Source organism: Procambarus clarkii, chromosome 52, assembly GCF_040958095.1.
Source record: "Procambarus clarkii isolate CNS0578487 chromosome 52, FALCON_Pclarkii_2.0, whole genome shotgun sequence".
Taxonomy (NCBI): Eukaryota; Metazoa; Arthropoda; class Malacostraca; order Decapoda; family Cambaridae; genus Procambarus; species Procambarus clarkii.
The window spans coordinates 24252445-24272383 of NC_091201.1; the positions used below are offsets into that span (position 1 = coordinate 24252445).

General features: G+C 46.6%; 1 protein-coding gene across 9 annotated transcripts in view; it reads left to right on the plus strand.

Annotated features, from left to right (window-relative positions):
• Positions 1 to 18289, plus strand: part of LOC123763638 (anoctamin-7) — an 86897-nt gene extending 68608 nt beyond the window's left edge. For 6 of the 9 annotated variants that reach the window (XM_069304351.1, XM_069304353.1, XM_069304352.1 and 3 more), the window contains 14 exons: positions 2340 to 2508; positions 4166 to 4331; positions 4472 to 4729; positions 5031 to 5251; positions 8823 to 8915; positions 9906 to 10008; positions 10823 to 10989; positions 11729 to 11857; positions 12734 to 12890; positions 13256 to 13461; positions 14164 to 14297; positions 15232 to 15322; positions 15731 to 15862; positions 16400 to 18289. In XM_069304351.1, the coding sequence (XP_069160452.1) occupies positions 2340 to 2508; positions 4166 to 4331; positions 4472 to 4729; positions 5031 to 5251; positions 8823 to 8915; positions 9906 to 10008; positions 10823 to 10989; positions 11729 to 11857; positions 12734 to 12890; positions 13256 to 13461; positions 14164 to 14297; positions 15232 to 15322; positions 15731 to 15862; positions 16400 to 16792 (2419 nt within the window). In that variant the 3' untranslated portion in view covers positions 16793 to 18289. The remainder of the gene's footprint in view (positions 1 to 2339; positions 2509 to 4165; positions 4332 to 4471; positions 4730 to 5030; positions 5252 to 8822; positions 8916 to 9905; positions 10009 to 10822; positions 10990 to 11728; positions 11858 to 12733; positions 12891 to 13255; positions 13462 to 14163; positions 14298 to 15231; positions 15323 to 15730; positions 15863 to 16399) is intronic. The other 3 variants (XM_069304354.1, XM_045750891.2, XM_069304349.1) reach the window with 2 other exon arrangements.
• Positions 18290 to 19939: the final 1650 nt, after the last annotated feature.

Consider the following 19939-nt stretch of genomic DNA (forward strand, 5'->3'; position numbering starts at 1 on the left):
GCAATTAATGCTCCCTGTGAAATAACATCGACTACAAATAAGCTATTGCAGCAAGTATAGTCGGCCTAAATCGTTAGGGTAGCCAAGAGTGTGTGGAAGGTGCCTTGTGGCTCACTCTAGCGTGGCTAGGACACGTCTTTGGACTTTATTGCCAGCGTTTACAGTCCAAGATGACTGGAGTCCCTCCCAGGCTCCCGTTGGCCGTCTAGACTCTAGAGCAGGCGCGGCCAGACTTCCTTGCTGTAAGAGCCACCATTAATAGAGCTCAGATGTTTAAGAGCCGCGGAACATGAACACAATTTGCACTTAAGTTTTTATTACACATTTTGTTACAAAAATTTGTATATAAATTAAAAAAATTGCATATTAAATGCAATACTCTTTATTCGTGGATGCGGGTTGCAGGTGCTCCGTCTGTTGACAGAGCACCTGCAAGATGGAACATTAATCCTTCCACTATTTTCTTTGTTGGATTATCTGGTGACTGTGCCGAGTCGTTCTCATGTTCTCCACATCCAACCCGTTCTCGCACTTGCTTATAGTCAATATTGGCTTATTTAATAAATGCATATGTGACATACTAATTGATTGTAAATATTTACCTTGAAAAGCTTCATAGAAAACACCGACCTCACCTAACCTTCTTAGTATGTTAAGATGAGCATCTTATTGCTTCTTAATTACAATTATTACTTAACCTATACCGTTGATAGGTTAAGTAATAATTGTAAATAAGAAGCATCTTAACTTTTTCCTGCATTTTCCTTCCTTGTTCTCACGTAGATACGATATGAGTCTCTAATTTTTATTTGTTCAAATGCTCTTTTGTTTCTCCAATTTAGTGTGCAGATGCTGCCTTAGAAACATGTTTTTTTATTATTAATGTTTGTCCTTCTGACTTTGGAAAGAGGTACGAATCGCCAGTTTTTCTGCGTTTTCTGTTCGCGTAGCCCGCGTAGCAGACCATATAATTTTATGGTCCTTGCATTTTCGGGGGTTGGGCTCTGGCTCTTTGGGCCCGCCTCTCGTCTGTCAATCAACTTTATTTTTTTCTCCTCTCACACATAACCCTCCCTTCCCCTTCCCAAGGAAAAAGCCCGTAACAGCTGTGTAACTCCCAGGTACCTATTTACTGCTAGGTGAACAGGGACATCAGGGTGAAAGAAACATTGCCCATTTGTTTCCGCTTCTGCCGGGGATCGAACCCGGACCCCTTGGGACTACGAATCCCGAGCGCTGTCTACAGTGAGACACTCAGTGTGGCGATGAGAACATATTCGTCATCGGTTTCAGCATCGTCAGTTAGTCTTGCTTACCTCTTCTGTTGTCTTTGACCGAGCATGGCCGTCTGTCACGCTGCTAGATCGAGCATGACCCGTCTGTCACGCTGCTAGACCGAGCATGACCCGTCTGTCACGCTGCTAGACCGAGCATGGCCCGTCTGTCACGCTGCTAGACCGAGCATGGCCCGTCTGTCACGCTGCTAGACCGAGCATGACCCGTCTGTCACGCTGCTAGACCGAGCATGACCCGTCTGTCACGCTGCTAGACCGAGCATGACCCGTCTGTCACGCTGCTAGACCGAGCATGACCCGTCTGTCACGCTGCTAGACCGAGCATGACCCGTCTGTCACGCTGCTAGACCGAGCATGACCCGTCTGTCACGCTGCTAGACCGAGCATGACCCGTCTGTCACGCTGCTAGACCGAGCATGACCCGTCTGTCACGCTGCTAGACCGAGCATGACCCGTCTGTCACGCTGCTAGACCGAGCATGACCCGTCTGTCACGCTGCTAGACCGAGCATGACCCGTCTGTCACGCTGCTAGACCGAGCATGACCCGTCTGTCACGCTGCTAGACCGAGCATGACCCGTCTGTCACGCTGCTAGACCGAGCATGACCCGTCTGTCACGCTGCTAGACCGAGCATGACCCGTCTGTCACGCTGCTAGACCGAGCATGACCCGTCTGTCACGCTGCTAGACCGAGCATGACCCGTCTGTCACGCTGCTAGACCGAGCATGACCCGTCTGTCACGCTGCTAGACCGAGCATGACCCGTCTGTCACGCTGCTAGACCGAGCATGACCCGTCTGTCACGCTGCTAGACCGAGCATGACCCGTCTGTCACGCTGCTAGACCGAGCATGACCGAGCATGACCCTTTACCTTAAAGATGTGCCTGTCAAGACCATTTCCACAGCTCCTTAACCAATTTTTACTAGACCTTATCGGCTGAAGTTTGCCGTTTTTTTTTTATCTAAATGTCTCCACATTGTCGCCCTTCAATAGGCTTCCCTTACCTTGGCTGCCTGCCTGACCTCGGGTGCCCCGCCGACAGGTTCCTAGGCAGTGACAACCCCGACCAGTACTTCACCAACACGCAGAGGGCCAGGATCGTTCACGAGATCCTCTCCACGGCCTCCTTCGGCAAGAGGAAGAAGGGCGAGATCGGAATCGAGAGGCTGGTGGAGGAGGGTGTGTACAGCGCTGCCTTCCCGCTCCATGATGTGAGTACTGCTTCTTGTACTAGAGTCTTGGCCCCCTCAACCCTCCTGTTCTCTCGTCACTCGGAAGTGTTGCTACCATTTTGTGTGTGTGTGTGGGGGGGAGAGGGTCGGTATCCGCTGTAACTTAAGGAAATAGGTCAGGTTTCTGTTTCTATATAAATCCTATTATGCACCCGTGAAGAGGGTTGGCTCCTCTAAGTGTATTGGCTAGTAATGGCCACTATCTCTTTATTACCTCGGCGTAAATACTTCTTGCAGTTGGTACTGGCTGTGTGGGGCATTCTTAACTGTGGTACAATACACGAGACATGCGGTAGAAAACTTAACAGGCAGGGTCGAGGCTCATTAGGTTTTAATTGGCGTGTAGTGGAGACTTAAGGTGTCAATGGATGTGTGGGTGAGGAGGTCCCCCACACACCCCACCAGGCTCGCTAACACCCCTCCACGCCGGTAGACCCTCCAGTAACACCCCTCCACGCCGGTAGACCCTCCAGTAACACCCCTCCACGCCGGTAGACCCTCCAGTAACACCCCTCCACGCTGGTAGACCCTCCAGTAACACCCCTCCACGCCGGTAGACCCTCCAGTAACACCCCTCCACGCCGGTAGACCCTCCAGTAACATCCCTCCACGCGGGTAGACCCTCCAGTAACACCCCTCCACGCGGGTAGACCCTCCAGTAACACCCCTCCACGCGGGTAGACCCTCCAGTAACACCCCTCCACGCCGGTAGACCCTCCAGTAACACCCCTCCACGCGGGTAGACCCTCCAGTAACATCCTTCCACGCTGGTAGACCCTCCAGTAACACCCCTCCACGCCGGTAGACCCTCCAGTAACACCCCTCCACGCCGGTAGACCCTCCAGTAACACCCCTCCACGCCGGTAGACCCTCCAGTAACATCCCTCCACGCGGGTAGACCCTCCAGTAACATCCTTCCACGCTGGTAGACCCTCCAGTAACACCCCTCCACGCCGGTAGACCCTCCAGTAACACCCCTTCACGCCGGTAGACCCTCCAGTAACACCCCTCCACGCCGGTAGACCCTCCAGTAACATCCTTCCACGCGGGTAGACCCTCCAGTAACACCCCTCCACGCGGGTAGACCCTCCAGTAACATCCACGCGGGTAGACCCTCCAGTAACACCCCTCCACGCGGGTAGACCCTCCAGTAACATCCACGCGGGTAGACCCTCCAGTAACATCCACGCGGGTAGACCCTCCAGTAACACCCCTCCACGCCGGTAGACCCTCCAGTAACATCCCTCCACGCCGGTAGACCCTCCAGTAACATCCCTCCACGCCGGTAGACCCTCCAGTAACACCCCTCCACGCCGGTAGACCCTCCAGTAACACCCCTCCACGCGGGTAGACCCTCCAGTAACACCCCTCCACGCCGGTAGACCCTCCAGTAACATCCCTCCACGCGGGTAGACCCTCCAGTAACATCCCTCCACGCGGGTAGACCCTCCAGTAACATCCCTCCACGCGGGTAGACCCTCCTGTAACATCCTTCCACGTTAGTAGACCCTCCAGTAACATCCTTCCACGCTGGTAGACCCTCCAGTAACACCCCTCCACGCGGGTAGACCCTCCAGTAACACCCCTCCACACACCAACAGCAGCACCGTAGAGGCCTCACCCTTGTCTCCTGCAGGGGGCGTACGAGTACCCAACGGGGTGTCGGGATCCTCGCCAGCTCAACCCACGACAGGTGCTGTACCACTACTGGGCGCGCTGGGGCAGGTGGTACAAGTACCAGCCCCTCGACCACATCAGGGAGTACTTCGGCGAGAAGATCGGCATTTACTTCGCCTGGCTGGGTAAGTTGTACGCCCTCCCCCCTGGGGCAGGGACTCTTCAGTAGTCACGTTACACTCTCCTTACTGTGTCACACGTGTACATGTATACTACACCCCTTCCCCTGTGTCCTCACATCCAACTGATGGGTGACTCCGTGCAGGTCTGTATACGGGTTGGTTGCTGCCGGCGGCCATCGTGGGTCTCCTGGTGTTCTTGTACGGCGTGTGCACCATCAACTACAACACTCCCGCCAACGAGATCTGTAACAAGGAGAACGTCTTCAAGATGTGCCCTCTGTGTAACGAGACGTTGGGTTGCGTGGTCTGGGACCTCAGTGACATCTGTATCAACGCCAGGATCTCCTACCTCTTCGACCACCCCGGCACTGTCTTTTATGCCATCTTTGTCTCGTTTTGGGGTGAGTCTTTCACCCTGCCTTTGGCACTAAGCTTTTTATTTTATAATGATTTTAATGGTATTTTATAATTTAGTGATTATGAAATGTTCTATTAATATTCTGTGAATGTTTTGACCGTTTTTATACTGTATTTGTGTGTTTATAGACATGTGTTGACGTATTTAGTGACCACTGTCGTGCTTTGAGGCTGGCGGCCGCTGGCGTGTTTGGTAACTCTTCAGGTCTGGTTTCTGACCTTCTACTCCTGCCCTGGTGTCTGTTTTCCTATTATCCTGAATGTGTGTCCTCTCCACCTTTCCAGCCGTGACCTTCCTGGAGTACTGGAAGCGTAAGAGTGCTTCCCTGGCACACCACTGGGACTGTCTGGACTTCCAGGAGGAGGAGGAGCGTCCTCGCCCGGAATTCGCAGCTAAGGCGCCGTGTCAAGAGCGGAACCCCATCACAGGTGTCCGCGAACCCTCCTTCCCAAAGTCCATCAGAACCAAGCGCATCATGGCTGGTGTTGGACTCATTTTCATCATGGTAAGTGGCTGGGGCTCCCTGATTACAACATTATGGTTCAGGAATGAATATATTAATTACCATTGTTAAAATCGATACAAGATCAGGGTCTGTACTACTGTTCCTTGATGCGACTTGATAAGGAATCCAAGACGGACTGAAACGTCATCAATCCCCTTTTTCATGTGTGGGGCTGGGTTACTAATTTTCACTAAAATATTGATTGGTTCTCTATATTTAGAAATCCCATTCGGATCATGGTTTCTATAATCCTCCAAATCGGCCTGCCCCCCCCCCCCCACCCCCACAATACTTCAGGTATGAAGTATTCAATATGGCCTCCTTCAGCTCCCTCAACAATAAACTTCTGCTCGTTTATTTCCACAAATTCCAACGTGGGAGGCAATCCATGGGAGTTTTACCTCTTCCCTGATTGGTTAGTATTCTCACAGCTCTCTTGATTCAGCAACTATTGCAAGGTTTACTGCCTGTTTTTTTGCTAAGTCTTTGTAGTGCTGCTTTTGAATCGGTGTTGATCAATGCCCCCGTTAGTGTTTCTTTCTAGGAACCTTAATGCCATAACAATGGCAGTTAGCTCTGCTTACGTGGAGGAGGCAGCATTCTCAAAATGTGGGTTTTCTTCTTTTCCGTTTTGAAAGACTGTAATTGGTACAACAAAAGTATATAATTAACATGCGAATAATAATGGTTTAAAATTATTAGTCCAGGTAAGTTGCAGAACAGAGCAAAAATCCCTTAAATGTAATCCCCAGATTAGACCAGATTAACAAGGCAGTCGGCCAAAACAGTGACACGAATTGACAGTAGTAATCCACCACAAACCATCTTATAATAGCCAGTGTAATATTATATATACAGATTACATTATTTCTAGTACTAATTGATATTCGGCAGTAAGCTACCAGTAATCTAGAAGAATAAACTGGGATAATTAAGGCATCTTGGGCGGACACACATCCATCCATCCTGTCCACTCGTCACCTTGTAGAGACCTGGATCCAAAACTGGATTCGTTACTCCATACAAGAATAAAAGGAACAAGTCGCATGTAATTTATATATATAATAAATATATAATATAATCAAATTTAACGTTACATATGTGCAAATCAACATGTAACATCCCTCCATTATCATAAATGCAATATGCTAACAAATTAGCACAGTGGTCTGCGGTGTTGTATTCTCAACATTAACAATGTAACACAACTCAAAATTAATTGCCATTCGTAGCCTGTATGTGCAGTTTGAAAATTTCAATAATGGTAATGGATGAGTCTCTCCTGGGTTATAACACTACCCCCACGTGTTCTACCCCCACGTGTTCTACCCCCACGTGTTCTACCCCCACGTGTTCTACCCCCACGTGTTCTACCCCCACGTGTTCTACCCCCACGTGTTCTACCCCCACGTGTTCTGTACCCCCACGTGTTCTTCTGTACCCCCCACGTGTTCTTCTGTACCCCCTCACGTGTTCTTCTGTACCCCCCTCACGTGTTCTTCTGTACCCCCCACGGTCTCTTCTGTACTCCCCACGGTCTCTTCTGTACTCCCCACGGTCTCTTCTGTACCCCCACGGTCTCTTCTGTACCCCCCACGGTCTCTTCTGTACCCCCCACGATCTGCTCTGTACCCCCCACGATCTGCTCTGTACCCCCCACGGTCTGCTCTGTACCCCCCACGGTCTGCTCTGTACCCCCCACGGTCTGCTCTGTACCCCCCACGGTCTGCTCTGTACCCCCCACGGTCTGCTCTGTACCCCCCACGGTCTGCTCTGTACCCCCCACGGTCTGCTCTGTACCCCCCACGGTCTGCTCTGTACCCCCACGGTCTCCTCTGTACCCCCCACGGTCTCCTCTGTACCCCCCGGGTCTCCTCTGTACCCCCCACGGTCTCTCCTGTACCGTCACGTGCTGTTCTGTACCCCCACGGTCTCCTCTGAACCCCCCACGGTCTCCTCTGTACCCTCCACGTGCTGTTCTGTACCCCCACGGACTCCTCTGTACCCCCCACGGTCTCCTCTGTACCCCCACGTGCTGCTCTGTACCCCCACGTGCTGCTCTGTACCCCCCACGGTCTCCTCTGTACCCCTTCGTGCTGTTCTGTACCCCCACGGTCTCCTCTGTACCCCTTCGTGCTGTTCTGTACCCCCACGGTCTCTCCTGTACCCCCACGTGCTGTTCTGTACCCCCTCACGTGTTCTTCTGTACCCCCCTCACGTGTTCTTCTGTACCCCCCACGGTCTCTTCTGTACTCCCCACGGTCTCTTCTGTACTCCCCACGGTCTCTTCTGTACCCCCACGGTCTCCTCTGTACCCCCACGTGCTGTTCTGTACCCCCTCACGTGTTCTTCTGTACCCCCCTCACGTGTTCTTCTGTACCCCCCACGGTCTCTTCTGTACTCCCCACGGTCTCTTCTGTACTCCCCACGGTCTCTTCTGTACCCCCACGGTCTCCTCTGTACCCCCCACGGTCTCTCCTGTACCCCCACGGTCTCCCCTGTACCCCCACGTGCTGTTCTGTACCTCCACGGTCTGTTCTGTACCCCCCACGGTTTCCTCTGTACCCCCCCACGGTCTCCCCTGTACCCCCACGTGCTGTTCTGTACCCCCACGGTCTCCTCTGTACCCCCATGGTCTCCTCTGTACCCCCACGGTCTCCTCTGTACCCCCACGGTCTCCTCTGTACCCCTTCGTGCTGTTCTGTACCCCCACGGTCTCTCCTGTACCCCCACGTGCTGTTCTGTACCCCCTCACGTGTTCTTCTGTACCCCCCTCACGTGTTCTTCTGTACCCCCCACGGTCTCTTCTGTACTCCCCACGGTCTCTTCTGTACTCCCCACGGTCTCTTCTGTACCCCCACGGTCTCCTCTGTACCCCCCACGGTCTCTCCTGTACCCCCACGGTCTCCCCTGTACCCCCACGTGCTGTTCTGTACCTCCACGGTCTGTTCTGTACCCCCCACGGTTTCCTCTGTACCCCCCCACGGTCTCCCCTGTACCCCCACGTGCTGTTCTGTACCCCCACGGTCTCCTCTGTACCCCCATGGTCTCCTCTGTACCCCCACGGTCTCCTCTGTACCCCCACGGTCTCCTCTGTACCCCCACGGTCTCCTCTGTACCCCCACGGTCTCCTCTGTACCCCCACGGTCTCCTCTGTACCCCCATGGTCTTCTCTGTACCCCCCACGGTCTTCTCTGTACCCCCCACGGTCTCTCCTGTACCCCCACGGTCTCTCCTGTACCCCCCACGGTCTCCTCTGTACCCCCACGGTCTCCTCTGTACCCCCACGGTCTCCTCTGTACCCCCCACGGTCTCTCCTGTACCCCCATGTGCTGTTCTGTACCCCCACGGCCTTCTCAATACCCCCCACGGTCTCCTCTGTACCCCCACGTGCTGCTCTGTGCCCCTACGGTCTCCTCTGTACTCCCCACGGTCTCTCCTGTACCCCCATGTGCTGTTCTGTACACCCACGGTCTCCTCTGTACCCCCCACGGTCTCCTCTGTACCCCCACGGTCTCCTCTGTACCCCTACGTGTTCTTCTCTAACCCACGTGGTGTTCTCTACCCTCAGATGAGTCTAGTAATCATCTTCATTGTAGCTGTCATCATCTACCGCGTCCTGGTGTCCATACCTCTCTTCCGCAACGACACCCTCAGGTCCCAGGTACGTGGCCGACGGTCCCCATCCCCCCCCTCTCAGGTCCCAGGTACGTGGCCGACGGTCCCCATCCCCCCCTCTCAGGTCCCAGGTACGTGGCCGACGGTCCCCATCTCCCCCTCAGGTCCCAGGTACGTGGCCGACGGTCCCCCCCCCTCAGGTCCTAGGTACGTGGCCGACGGCCCCCCCCTCTCAGGTCCCAGGTACGTGGCCGACGGTCCCCCCCCCTCTCAGGTCCCAGGTACGTGGCCGACGGGCCCCCCCCCCCTCTCAGGTCCCAGGTACGTGGCCAACGGGGCCCCCCCCCTCCCAGGTCCCAGGTACGTGGCCAATGTCGGTGGCCAAGAACCTGAAGGATTGGATTGTCAATTATACATTAATTAAATATTGTTTATAGTCTTCATTCATGGACTGTACAGTGACGCTTAGATTATGCGTCTTAGTTATTTTATTATATATTGATCAAGACTTTGAATCATTCCTAACTTTTTTGTGTAAGTTTCCTTCCCCTGAGCTTATAATTTTGCTTCTATTGTACTTTTTGTACTTTTGTCAAGTTTACTGGGTTTGTACAAGTTTCAGAGTCTACTTTTGTTTGGTTCTACACTGATTTAGAATATTTTTTCTTGTTGCGTTATTAATTCCAGTAGAATGTTGTACATTAAACCCAGCTTTTTCTGCCGCATTAAAGCTTAGTCACTTTCCAAAATCTTAAAAAATAAAAATGGAATTAATATATTTGTATTTTTAGAATTTTTTTATCGTGGGAATACTGTAATGCTAATGTAATGAGCCAAACCCGTGTTTTGTTTGATCATATTCATATATATTTTCTTTGTCAGACTTATTGACTTTAGGTATTTGTATGTTACATAATGTGATTATAATTATAAACGTGAGAGACGACCACGGGGACCTGCATTAGTCCCTGCTACACTGTGGTCAGGTTAGGTCTCGCCCTTCACGGTGAACTCACCGGCACTGTTTGTCTTGCAGGCTCAGGCAATATCATCACTGTCGGGCGCTGTGGTCAACTTCATCATCATCATGTCTATGGGCAGAGTGTACGAGAAGCTCGCCCACAGACTCACCACTTGGGGTACGTCTCGGCCGCCTCTCCATCACCTAGTTAATGTCTTAGATAAATGCTTTAACATGCAGTATATTCCTAAACGCTACAGTAATTGGATTTGTTCTGTCTTGATATTGTTAGTTTAGAAAATCTGTTTTCTAAGTGATCTGTCCTGCAGAACATTTTGTTTAATTCATTACTTCTATAGTCTTACCTCTTGCCTCTTATTTCCTCCACCTGACGGTGATGTTTAGTCATCCCAGCTTGGCAGCTTCCTTTGATAATTGTGTATTTGACAAACTTTCCCTTGGTGTTGTCTTTCTCCCTCTCTCCCCCTGGTGGTGTTGTCTTTGCCCCTCTCTCCCCCTGGTGGTGTTGTCTTTCTCCCTCTCTCCCCCTGGTGGTGTTGTCTTTCTCCCTCTCTCCCCCTGGTGGTGTTGTCTTTCTCCCTCTCTCCCCCTGGTGGTGTTGTCTTTCTCCCTCTCTCCCCCTGGTGGTGTTGTCTTTCTCCCTCTCTCCCCCTGGTGGTGTTGTCTTTCTCCCTCTCTCCCCCTGGTGGTGTTGTCTTTCTCCCTCTCTCCCCCTGGTGGTGTTGTCTTTCTCCCTCTCTCCCCCTGGTGGTGTTGTCTTTCTCCCTCTCTCCCCCTGGTGGTGTTGTCTTTCTCCCTCTCTCCCCCTGGTGGTGTTGTCTTTCTCCCTCTCTCCCCCTGGTGGTGTTGTCTTTCTCCCTCTCTCCCCCTGGTGGTGTTGTCTTTCTCCCTCATATAAACCACACATTACTTACATGATCTTCATTCACACTTGTAATTCAGTAATGGAAAAGCCATGTAATGTCCCACAGAAATGCATCGCACGCAGTCAGAGTTCGAGGACAGCCTGACCTTCAAGGTATTCATCTTCCAGTTCGTCAACTTCTACTCCTCCATCTTCTACATCGCGTTCTTCAAGGGTCGCTTCGTGGGCTACCCTGGCCATTACTACCACATCCTCGGCCTGCGCAATGAGGACGTCAGTAACCACTCGCTGCACTTATTGATTTCAGTTCAATCAATTAACAAACAATTCAATCGATGTGCAGGCGATGAGTCACAATAACGTGGCTGAAGTATGTTGACCAGACCACACACTAGAAATTGAAGGGACGACGACGTTTCGGTCCGTCCTGGACCATTCTCAAGTCGATTGTGTATATATGATGTATATTGTGTATATTGATGTATATATCAAGTCACAATCGACTTGAGAATGGTCCAGGACGGACCGAAACGTCGTCGTCCCTTCAATTTCTAGTGTGTGGTCTGGTCAACAATTCAATCGATAATTTTGTTTCTCAGAATACACATGCGCTCTCCGTAATAACAATTGATACATCAACTGTTTGTTACTCGTGTTTACGTGGTACTTTTTTGTAACTGTGGATCATCGTACATATTCGTTCGTGATGGACAATTGGTAGAATTTGGAACTATTCACTTTACAAGTCGTGAGAAAATAAAGCTTAAAAGTTAAACTTAAGTATCGTAGGCCTAGTATAGCATGTTTTGTCCAAGTTTAATAGTACCAGCTTTACTATTTTCAAATTGTCCATTACGTCAATGCAGCATATGTACGATGGTCCACATAGTTACTATAATTACAATTTAAACAGGAGGATTATACTATGGTATAATCTAAGTACTACGTACAACTACTATGGTTGCAGTGCGCGACCGTAGTACACAAATTGACACATTGTTTTATTGTGCAGTGCTCAGCCGGAGGGTGTCTTATTGAGCTTGCTCAGCAGCTGGCGGTCATCATGATCGGTAAACAAGTGGTGAATAATGCTCAGGAGATCCTTGTCCCCAAGGCTAAGGCTTGGTGGCACAAAAAACAGGTAAGCTGACAGTGTCTATATAAATCGGTACTGTATATGAAATATAAATAAACGGTATAAATTGGACCTCATTATTCCATGTCTATGTTCCTATATTGAATTAGGAACTATATATAGCCTCCTATATTGAAGGCTCATAAAACTATGAACCTGCCACCACCTGTGGGGGAAAGGCAGGGGAGGGTCAGAGCCGTCACTTAACCCATCCTCATTTTTTTTATTTTTTTTTATTTATTTATTATTTTCTACCACAGACGTGGCCAGACATTTACAATGCTAACCAGCATATATACATTTTCTTCTGTCCTCCATGGACAGGGTTAGAGAAATGTTAAACATAGAGTTCAAGGGTTTATTGAACACTCAACCACAGAAGGTGATTCGGTGCTTTTAAAATGCTAAGCTAACCTACATACGTAAATACATAGATACACAGATTTACGTATGCCCTACATAAAGTGTTTGATGTGTCTTTTACATAGTGTCATTAATGTACATTCACAAAGGTGAAATGTAATTCTGATCAGCTTCCATATATACTTTATACCCATACATATATACACACACATGCATTCACATACATCTGTCTCATTTACTCTGATAGGGTGAGATAGCTGATAAAGAAACTAGTGTGCAATTAAGCACTTAATCATTGAAGGTGATGAAGGTGCTTTTACAAGCTCAGGTTATGTAGTTACATCATATATATACATTGAATAAATGATATATTACATGGTCAATCTTGGATACAAGTCCAATATATCAAGTGTTCCAGTACTCGTATAGTAATTACAGAGTTCAGCATACCTTAACCCAGGAGGGCGAAAGTCAGTCAGTATGGGACATTCTACAATATAATGTTCAAGAGATTACCAGGTGAAGATGACCCTAACCCATCCTCATTACCAGGTGAAGACGACCCTAACCCATCCTCATTACCAGGTGAAGATGACCCACAAAGCCAGGACACGGTGGGAGGCGGATTATCAGCTGATTGACAACGAAGGCCTCTTCCAGGAGTACCTGGAGATGGGTAAGTGTTTGCCTGACCTTTTTAATAGTATAGATTTTTACTAAACATGTCGAACATAAAGACCCGTTCATATAAATATTCTCCCTGAATTCTCCCCAACATTACTGCAGTAGTACATTTTGCCTTGTGTTACTAATAAGCCTAACAGTCATTTCTATCCACAGTGTGGGCAAGTAAAATGTCAAGATTATATTTGGGTACCAGTTCGGTGCCTTCAAAACCCTTTTAAATTTAGTTTACTGCCAGATGTGCTATTGTTTGTCCATTGTGATAGTGGGTAATGGGCGAGTTTGGGGGAGACACAGGACGCAAGTCGCTCCATTGCTCCAAAAAGATATAATTGTTTGCATTTTGTTGTATTACAGTGTTGCAGTTTGGGTTTATCACCATCTTCGTGGCAGCGTTTCCCCTGGCACCACTGTTTGCTCTTCTTAACAATTGGGTGGAGATAAGATTGGATGCTCAGAAGTTTGTGTGCGAGACGCGGCGAGCGGTGTCGGAGCGGGCCCAGAACATCGGTATCTGGTTCACTATTCTTGACTTCATGGCCCATCTTGCCGTCATCAGTAATGTAATTACAAAATATGACACTTTTCAAATTTTCTTAACATATAATCATATATAAATACACAGCACCACCAAATGGGTCTCTTGCAGAACCAGCGCTCCATAACACCTAAAGGCCACAAGCAATTGAATTGGGATGACCCCATTGTAAAAAGTGGCTGTAGCATGCCTAGAAGCTTCAACACGAATAAGAGCACATGCATTCATGTATACGTGAATACTAGAACAATAGGCTTGGTTACCAAATAATTAATCACTTATAAATGGTTTACAAAAGTGCATAATGTTATCTCTACCAGAAACATCGGTGGCATAAAATAAGGTTCAAAGAATGTAATGCTGAGCATTTTTGTGTACGGTATTCAAAATTAAAGTTGTCTTTGGGTGAACATTTATCTTACCAACCATAAAGCAATCTTCATGACCATTAACTATTGGTTGTGTAGCAAAGTACTGTACGTCCTCGGCTCATAGCCGAGGGATAAAGATTAAATCTCTGAGCAGGACAGAAATGGTTGGGCACGTTTCCTTTTACCTAATGGTTGTGTTCACCTAGGAGTTAAATAGGTAACCTGGAGTTAGGAAACTTGTTGTTTGCTGGCTTACTGTTCTTGACAATGGGAATTATTTAATTCTGCAAAAGCTTTTTATTCTTGAACAGCTTTTTCTCACTAACAAGTGTTTAAACATGTTTTATCTTCCATAGGCATTTCTCATTGCCTTCACGTCGGAATTCCTGCCACAGCTGCTGTACAAGTACGAGTATGACTGGTCGCTTTCTGGTTATGTCAACTTCACCTTGGCCACAGCCCCCAATAACACCCTGAGTCAGGCATGCAGGTGAGAAGGCACACCCCGGGTGAGAGTGAGGCAGAGTACAGATTGGGTATGTTCCGAGCTACCAGTACAGTAGTCGATTACTCTAGTAAAGCGTTAATGTGAAGAGTTGGTTTATGTGTACATTTAATAAAATTTCAATCAGTTCTCTTAAAATGATAGTATTTATAGTAACTACTTAGTCAAATGTACAAAAGATGGACTGTTTCAGGCAGCAATGTTCCCATTTTGTACTAATAATTTTACAGAGGGCAGGAATATAGAAACCAACAACTAAACCTATATTTTCTTAAGGCAAGTAAAGCACATTTATAAAGTAAATATTTAGCCTAAGGCCTAAGATGGTGTATATTGAGACTAGGATTTCTTATTTATGCCTTGGACAAGTTAGATTATTTACTTTAGATTGCACAAACGAAACAAGTTGATGTTTATTTTTGACGAAATAGGTGCTAAAGGAGCACAGTATCATTATTGGAGGCTGTTAGATTTGGATAGTATAGTATGAACGTCGATATAAAGCAGTATTAAAAGGTCTAACATTTGGAGAGCAGAATGTAACAAACACAGCAGGAAATGTGAAAGATTTCAAATTGAGACAATTGTTATAATTTAATTGTTGTTCACTGAAATTTATAAGTAAAAGTAATCATAATTAAGGTGTAACTCATATACAGATTTCAGGAACTGATAACGGTATTTGAATTTAATTTGAGATAATTTGTATATCAAAGGAAATACCGTATGTGGAATTTTGTTTAAATATATTTCTGAAATGTAGTCCATATTTAAAATATGGTAGACCAATATTTGCCTCATCTGTTTGAGATGGAAAGGGTTGGAGTTGTGGTAATCAAATGGTAAAATTCTCAAAATCGTTCAGTGTACAGAGTGCATAAAATTCTTAACAGTGTGCTAATGATGTGATGATTGGCAGGTATCGCGGGTACCGGGACGCCGAAGGGAAGCACACGCTTTTCTTCTGGCGACTCTTGGCCATCAGGTTGGGTTTCGTCATTGTCTTCGAGGTAGGTTTGAGGTACCTCGCAACTATCTCCTATTTTATTACTGTCAGTTCTTGGTTTTGTGAAACAAATTAACATAGTCATGTAGGAGACTGCAGGGTTTTTGGAGGTTTGTGAGAACCTAAGAGCTTTGCAGGGGGTTTTGAAAGGAATTACAGTATCTTGGAAGGGTTTTGAACAGGGTTTGAAGTATTGCAGGGTTTTGAACAGGGTTTGAAGTATTGCAGGGTTTTGAACAGGGTTTGAAGTATTGCAGGGTTTTGAACAGGGTTTGAAGTATTGCAGGGTTTTGCTGGCTCGGTTCTTGCCAAAATAGTGTTTTATTTGTGTGTTTGTAGTAAAATTGGCTTGATAAAATATTTATGTAATAGCTATAAAATTTACAGAAGTTAATTCCAAAGGGTGTTTCAGCATGTGGTGTTTGGGGTGTGTCGGATGATAGACATCTTGGTGCCTGATGTACCTCAGAGTCTGGAGATAAAGATGAAGAGAGAGAGGTACCTGGCAAAGCAAGCTCTAGCAGACTCTGATACAATCATGAAGGTAGGTGTTACCTAGACAGACATGTATGAATATAATGAAAAATAAATGTTAGACTTAAGTAAATAAATTAGAATTCAGTATGCCAAATTTCAGGAGTAAAATTAATAGGAAATGAGTAAAAAATGTCAACCTGTCCACTGGTATACTAATGTTGAGAAAATAAAAAGTTATGTATATAATAAATCCAAATATAAATCATATCTTTATAATACAGTATTCTGGGTAACCATTATATGAAAATATGCAGTTGTATCATCATCCTGTTGTTGGTCTGACCTGCTGCAAGCCTCCTGTTGTCGGCCTGACCTCCTGCAATCCTCCTGTTGTCGGCCTGGCCTGGCCAAGCCTGCTGCAATCCTCCTATTGTCGGCCTGGCCTGCTGCAAGCCTCCTGCCATCGGTGAAGCCTGCTGCTGTTGTTGTTGGCCTGGCCAAGCCTGCTGCACGCCTCCTGTTGTTGGCCTGGCCTGGCCAAACCTGTTGCAAACCTCCTGTTGTCCACACGAGTCTAATGCCTCTCATTCCATTTGTTCTACAGGTCGCCCAGGGAAAGGACGATGATGACGACGATGATATTGCCGCAGTTAATGACATCAATCTGGCCATGAATGATGCTGACACTCCATCAGTTGTCATTCCTCCTGTCGAAACATTTCCTATTAACACTTCGAATGATTCTCCAACGTTTTCCTCTTATAATTTTGGAAATGACTCTCCATCAGCTACTCAGTATACCAAGATGTCTCATTCAAGTCTACCATCATCCTGTGACAAAAATGACACCATAAACTCACCATCATCGTACTCCAAAAGTCCTTGTGTTAACTCCAGTGGCAGCGTTGCAGGCAGAACAATGAACACATCTGAGGCTCCTTCAGCGAACCACTTTGGCTCCTACACCAATAAGACTCCTTTACGTCCCCCGACATAACAGACCACCGCCCTCACCCGTCCTATTGTCGTGTATAAGCAGACATCTGTCTAATGAACTTCTGCACGATTAACTTGAGTTCTTCTTTGGTTGAGGCGCTCTGGTGTTAGATTCAGGAAAGTAGAGGAGGATTTGAAATATTAAAGCGAGAGAGTTGCACAAATAGATTTACTGTACATTGTTAGTGCCCTAACAATGACACATCAATCAGTGCAGATCGATATGATTTCCCTAACACGGTTGAAGATCTTGTGACTTGCTTACTTCATGATAATGAAATGTTACTGTTATATTGAAAATTGGTATGTGGGTCATTTCCTGCATGTATAAATTCTCCAATAATTTGATACTGGATTGGAAATTATGGTATTTGTCCTCCAGCACAAAGATACTTGAGTGCCTTCTTGATGTTTCTTCTGTGTTCATGGTTTATGGTGTTGACGGGTGGTGGCTGTGTGATGACTTTTAGTACTGTGAATAAATAACTTATAAATTTACAGTACTATACAGTACTAACAAGTTAAAGATTACTGATACATTCAATGTAAATATTCTTAATAAACTTGTATATTTGATATTTTAATGATTGCAACTACTCGAGCCAAACAAAAAAAAGAATGATCTCTTAAATAGTCACATTAGTATTTTAGGTTTGTGCTATTTTCATCAAATAAGTATCACAATGTTTCCCAGTGAAGATATGTTTAAAATACTTTATAATCTATAGGGCCTGTTGCTACTTATTGGTGTCACTGTCGGTAGCAGAAAACTATGGCCCACAGGATCTCTAAGGTCTTCTGATATCTGTACAGTACACTCATCGCTTCATAAATCTTGTCTAAGACAATGATTATTCTAATGAAATTACTATTTAATAGAAAAAAATGACTTGTAAACTTAATAAATATTTAAGCTGCAAAAAAAAAAAAAAAAATATCCTAAGTGAGCCCCTTTTAATATAATAAATTTTAATTCACAAAAAATTGTAATGGCTCCACTGCTTGTTATACGGATATAATTTACACTGTTCACTCACTCTAGTACTGTACATTGATGTCCACCTGCAGCAGGAGCAGCACAGAATTATGTTGGGAGCGATGAGTGTGCTGACACACTCGGGTTGTTTGGCATGAACAATTGTGATATTTTCATCATTCCTATATTTCATATTTCTAGTGCTCTTGCACTCGATTCTATACACCTTTACATATTAGAGTTCACTTAAGGCTCAACTCGTGCACTATCTACTGACATTCCACTCAATATTGATCCCTTCATTTTGTCATTGTATTATAAAAATTCATTTGTAATGTCCTGCTGATCATCAAATATTTTCTATATGGAGCAATGCTCAGTTGTTTATATATTACATTAATGTTGTCTTTTGATACAGCAAGTTTTGAAACTTGTTTTACTGCAAGGTTTCATGACAGTAATTAGCTAGGTAATTGTATATTCCTTTTGTTGTGCTTTATTAATAAAATTTAACTTTGTAAATTTCTTTATTTAACTTAAAGAAGTATAACTGAATGATTGTGATTCATGGCCATGTTCATGACCTTTGATCGCACCAACTATTTATTTCTTAAGTTACTGGGAGGAGGGGGGGGGGGGGTGGGGGGGTGGAGGAACCCAACATGTCTACTTTTTATTTACCTATGTCTCCCCCCCCAACTTCTCTCCCTACCACCCACCTCTCCTGCAAGACACACCAAGGAAGAACACATTGGGCCCTTGCACAAGGATGATGGAACATTTACACATGACAGCAAAGAAATGAATTAGAGAGAGAGAGAGAGCAAGAGAGATAGAACAGAGAGAGAGCGCAAGAGAGAGGGAGCAAGAGACCAAGAAAGATAGGGAGAGGGGGGAAGGGGGAGATGAGAGGGGAAGAGGGCGAGAGAGGGCGTGTCCCAACAGGGAGGGAGGGAGGGAGGGGGTGTGGGGAAGGGGAGCGAGGAGGGAGGAGGGAGGGACAGGGAGGGGGGGGGGAGAGGGAGAGATATTGTATGTCACTATCTATGGTATCCAGTTGATGTGTAAGGGGGGGGGGACCAGTGTTACCATGACTTCTTAATCCCAACACAGTACAATTCAGGTCCCAACTTGAGCTCACAGTGAGGTTAGTGCCTCATTCTCTATCAATCTATCAAGATTACTATTCTATTATCAAATGAAATGCATTATATGTGACTACTATATGATATTTTATAAACATTGCACACTTGTTGAAGACTTTAGAGAGAAGGGCATTTACCAGTCACCACAACCAGGCAGATCCACGGCGGGTTTTCCCACGCTGGCCATCAGGTCATGTCGCTCCACTTGGTTCTCCACTCTGTACATGCAGGTGAAAATGACCCTAACCCATCCTCATTACCAGGTGAAGATGACTAACCCATCCTCATTACCAGGTGAAGATGACCCTAACCCATCCTCATTACCAGGTGAAGATGACTCTAACCCATCCTCATTACCAGGTGAAGATGACTCTAACCCATCCTCATTACCAGGTGAAGATGACCCTAACCCATCCTCATTACCAGGTGAAGATGACCCTAACCCATCCTCATTACCAGGTGAAAATGACCCTAACCCATCCTCATTACCAGGTGAAGATGACTAACCCATCCTCATTACCAGGTGAAGATGACCCTAACCCATCCTCATTACCAGGTGAAGATGACTCTAACCCATCCTCATTACCAGGTGAAGATGACTCTAACCCATCCTCATTACCAGGTGAAGATGACCCTAACCCATCCTCATTACCAGGTGAAGATGACCCTAATCCATCCTCATTACCAGGTGAAAATGACCCTAACCCATCCTCATTACCAGGTGAAGATGACCCTAACCCATCCTCATAACCAGGTGAAGATGACCCACAAAGCCAGGACACGGTGGGAGGCGGATTATCAGCTGATTGACAACGAAGGCCTCTTCCAGGAGTACCTGGAGATGGGTAAGTGTTTGCCTGACCTTTTTAATAGTATAGATTTTTACTAAACATGTCGAACATAAAGACCCGTTCATATAAATATTCTCCCTGAATTCTCCCCAACATTACTGCAGTAGTACATTTTGCCTTGTGTTACTAATAAGCCTAACAGTCATTTCTATCCACAGTGTGGGCAAGTAAAATGT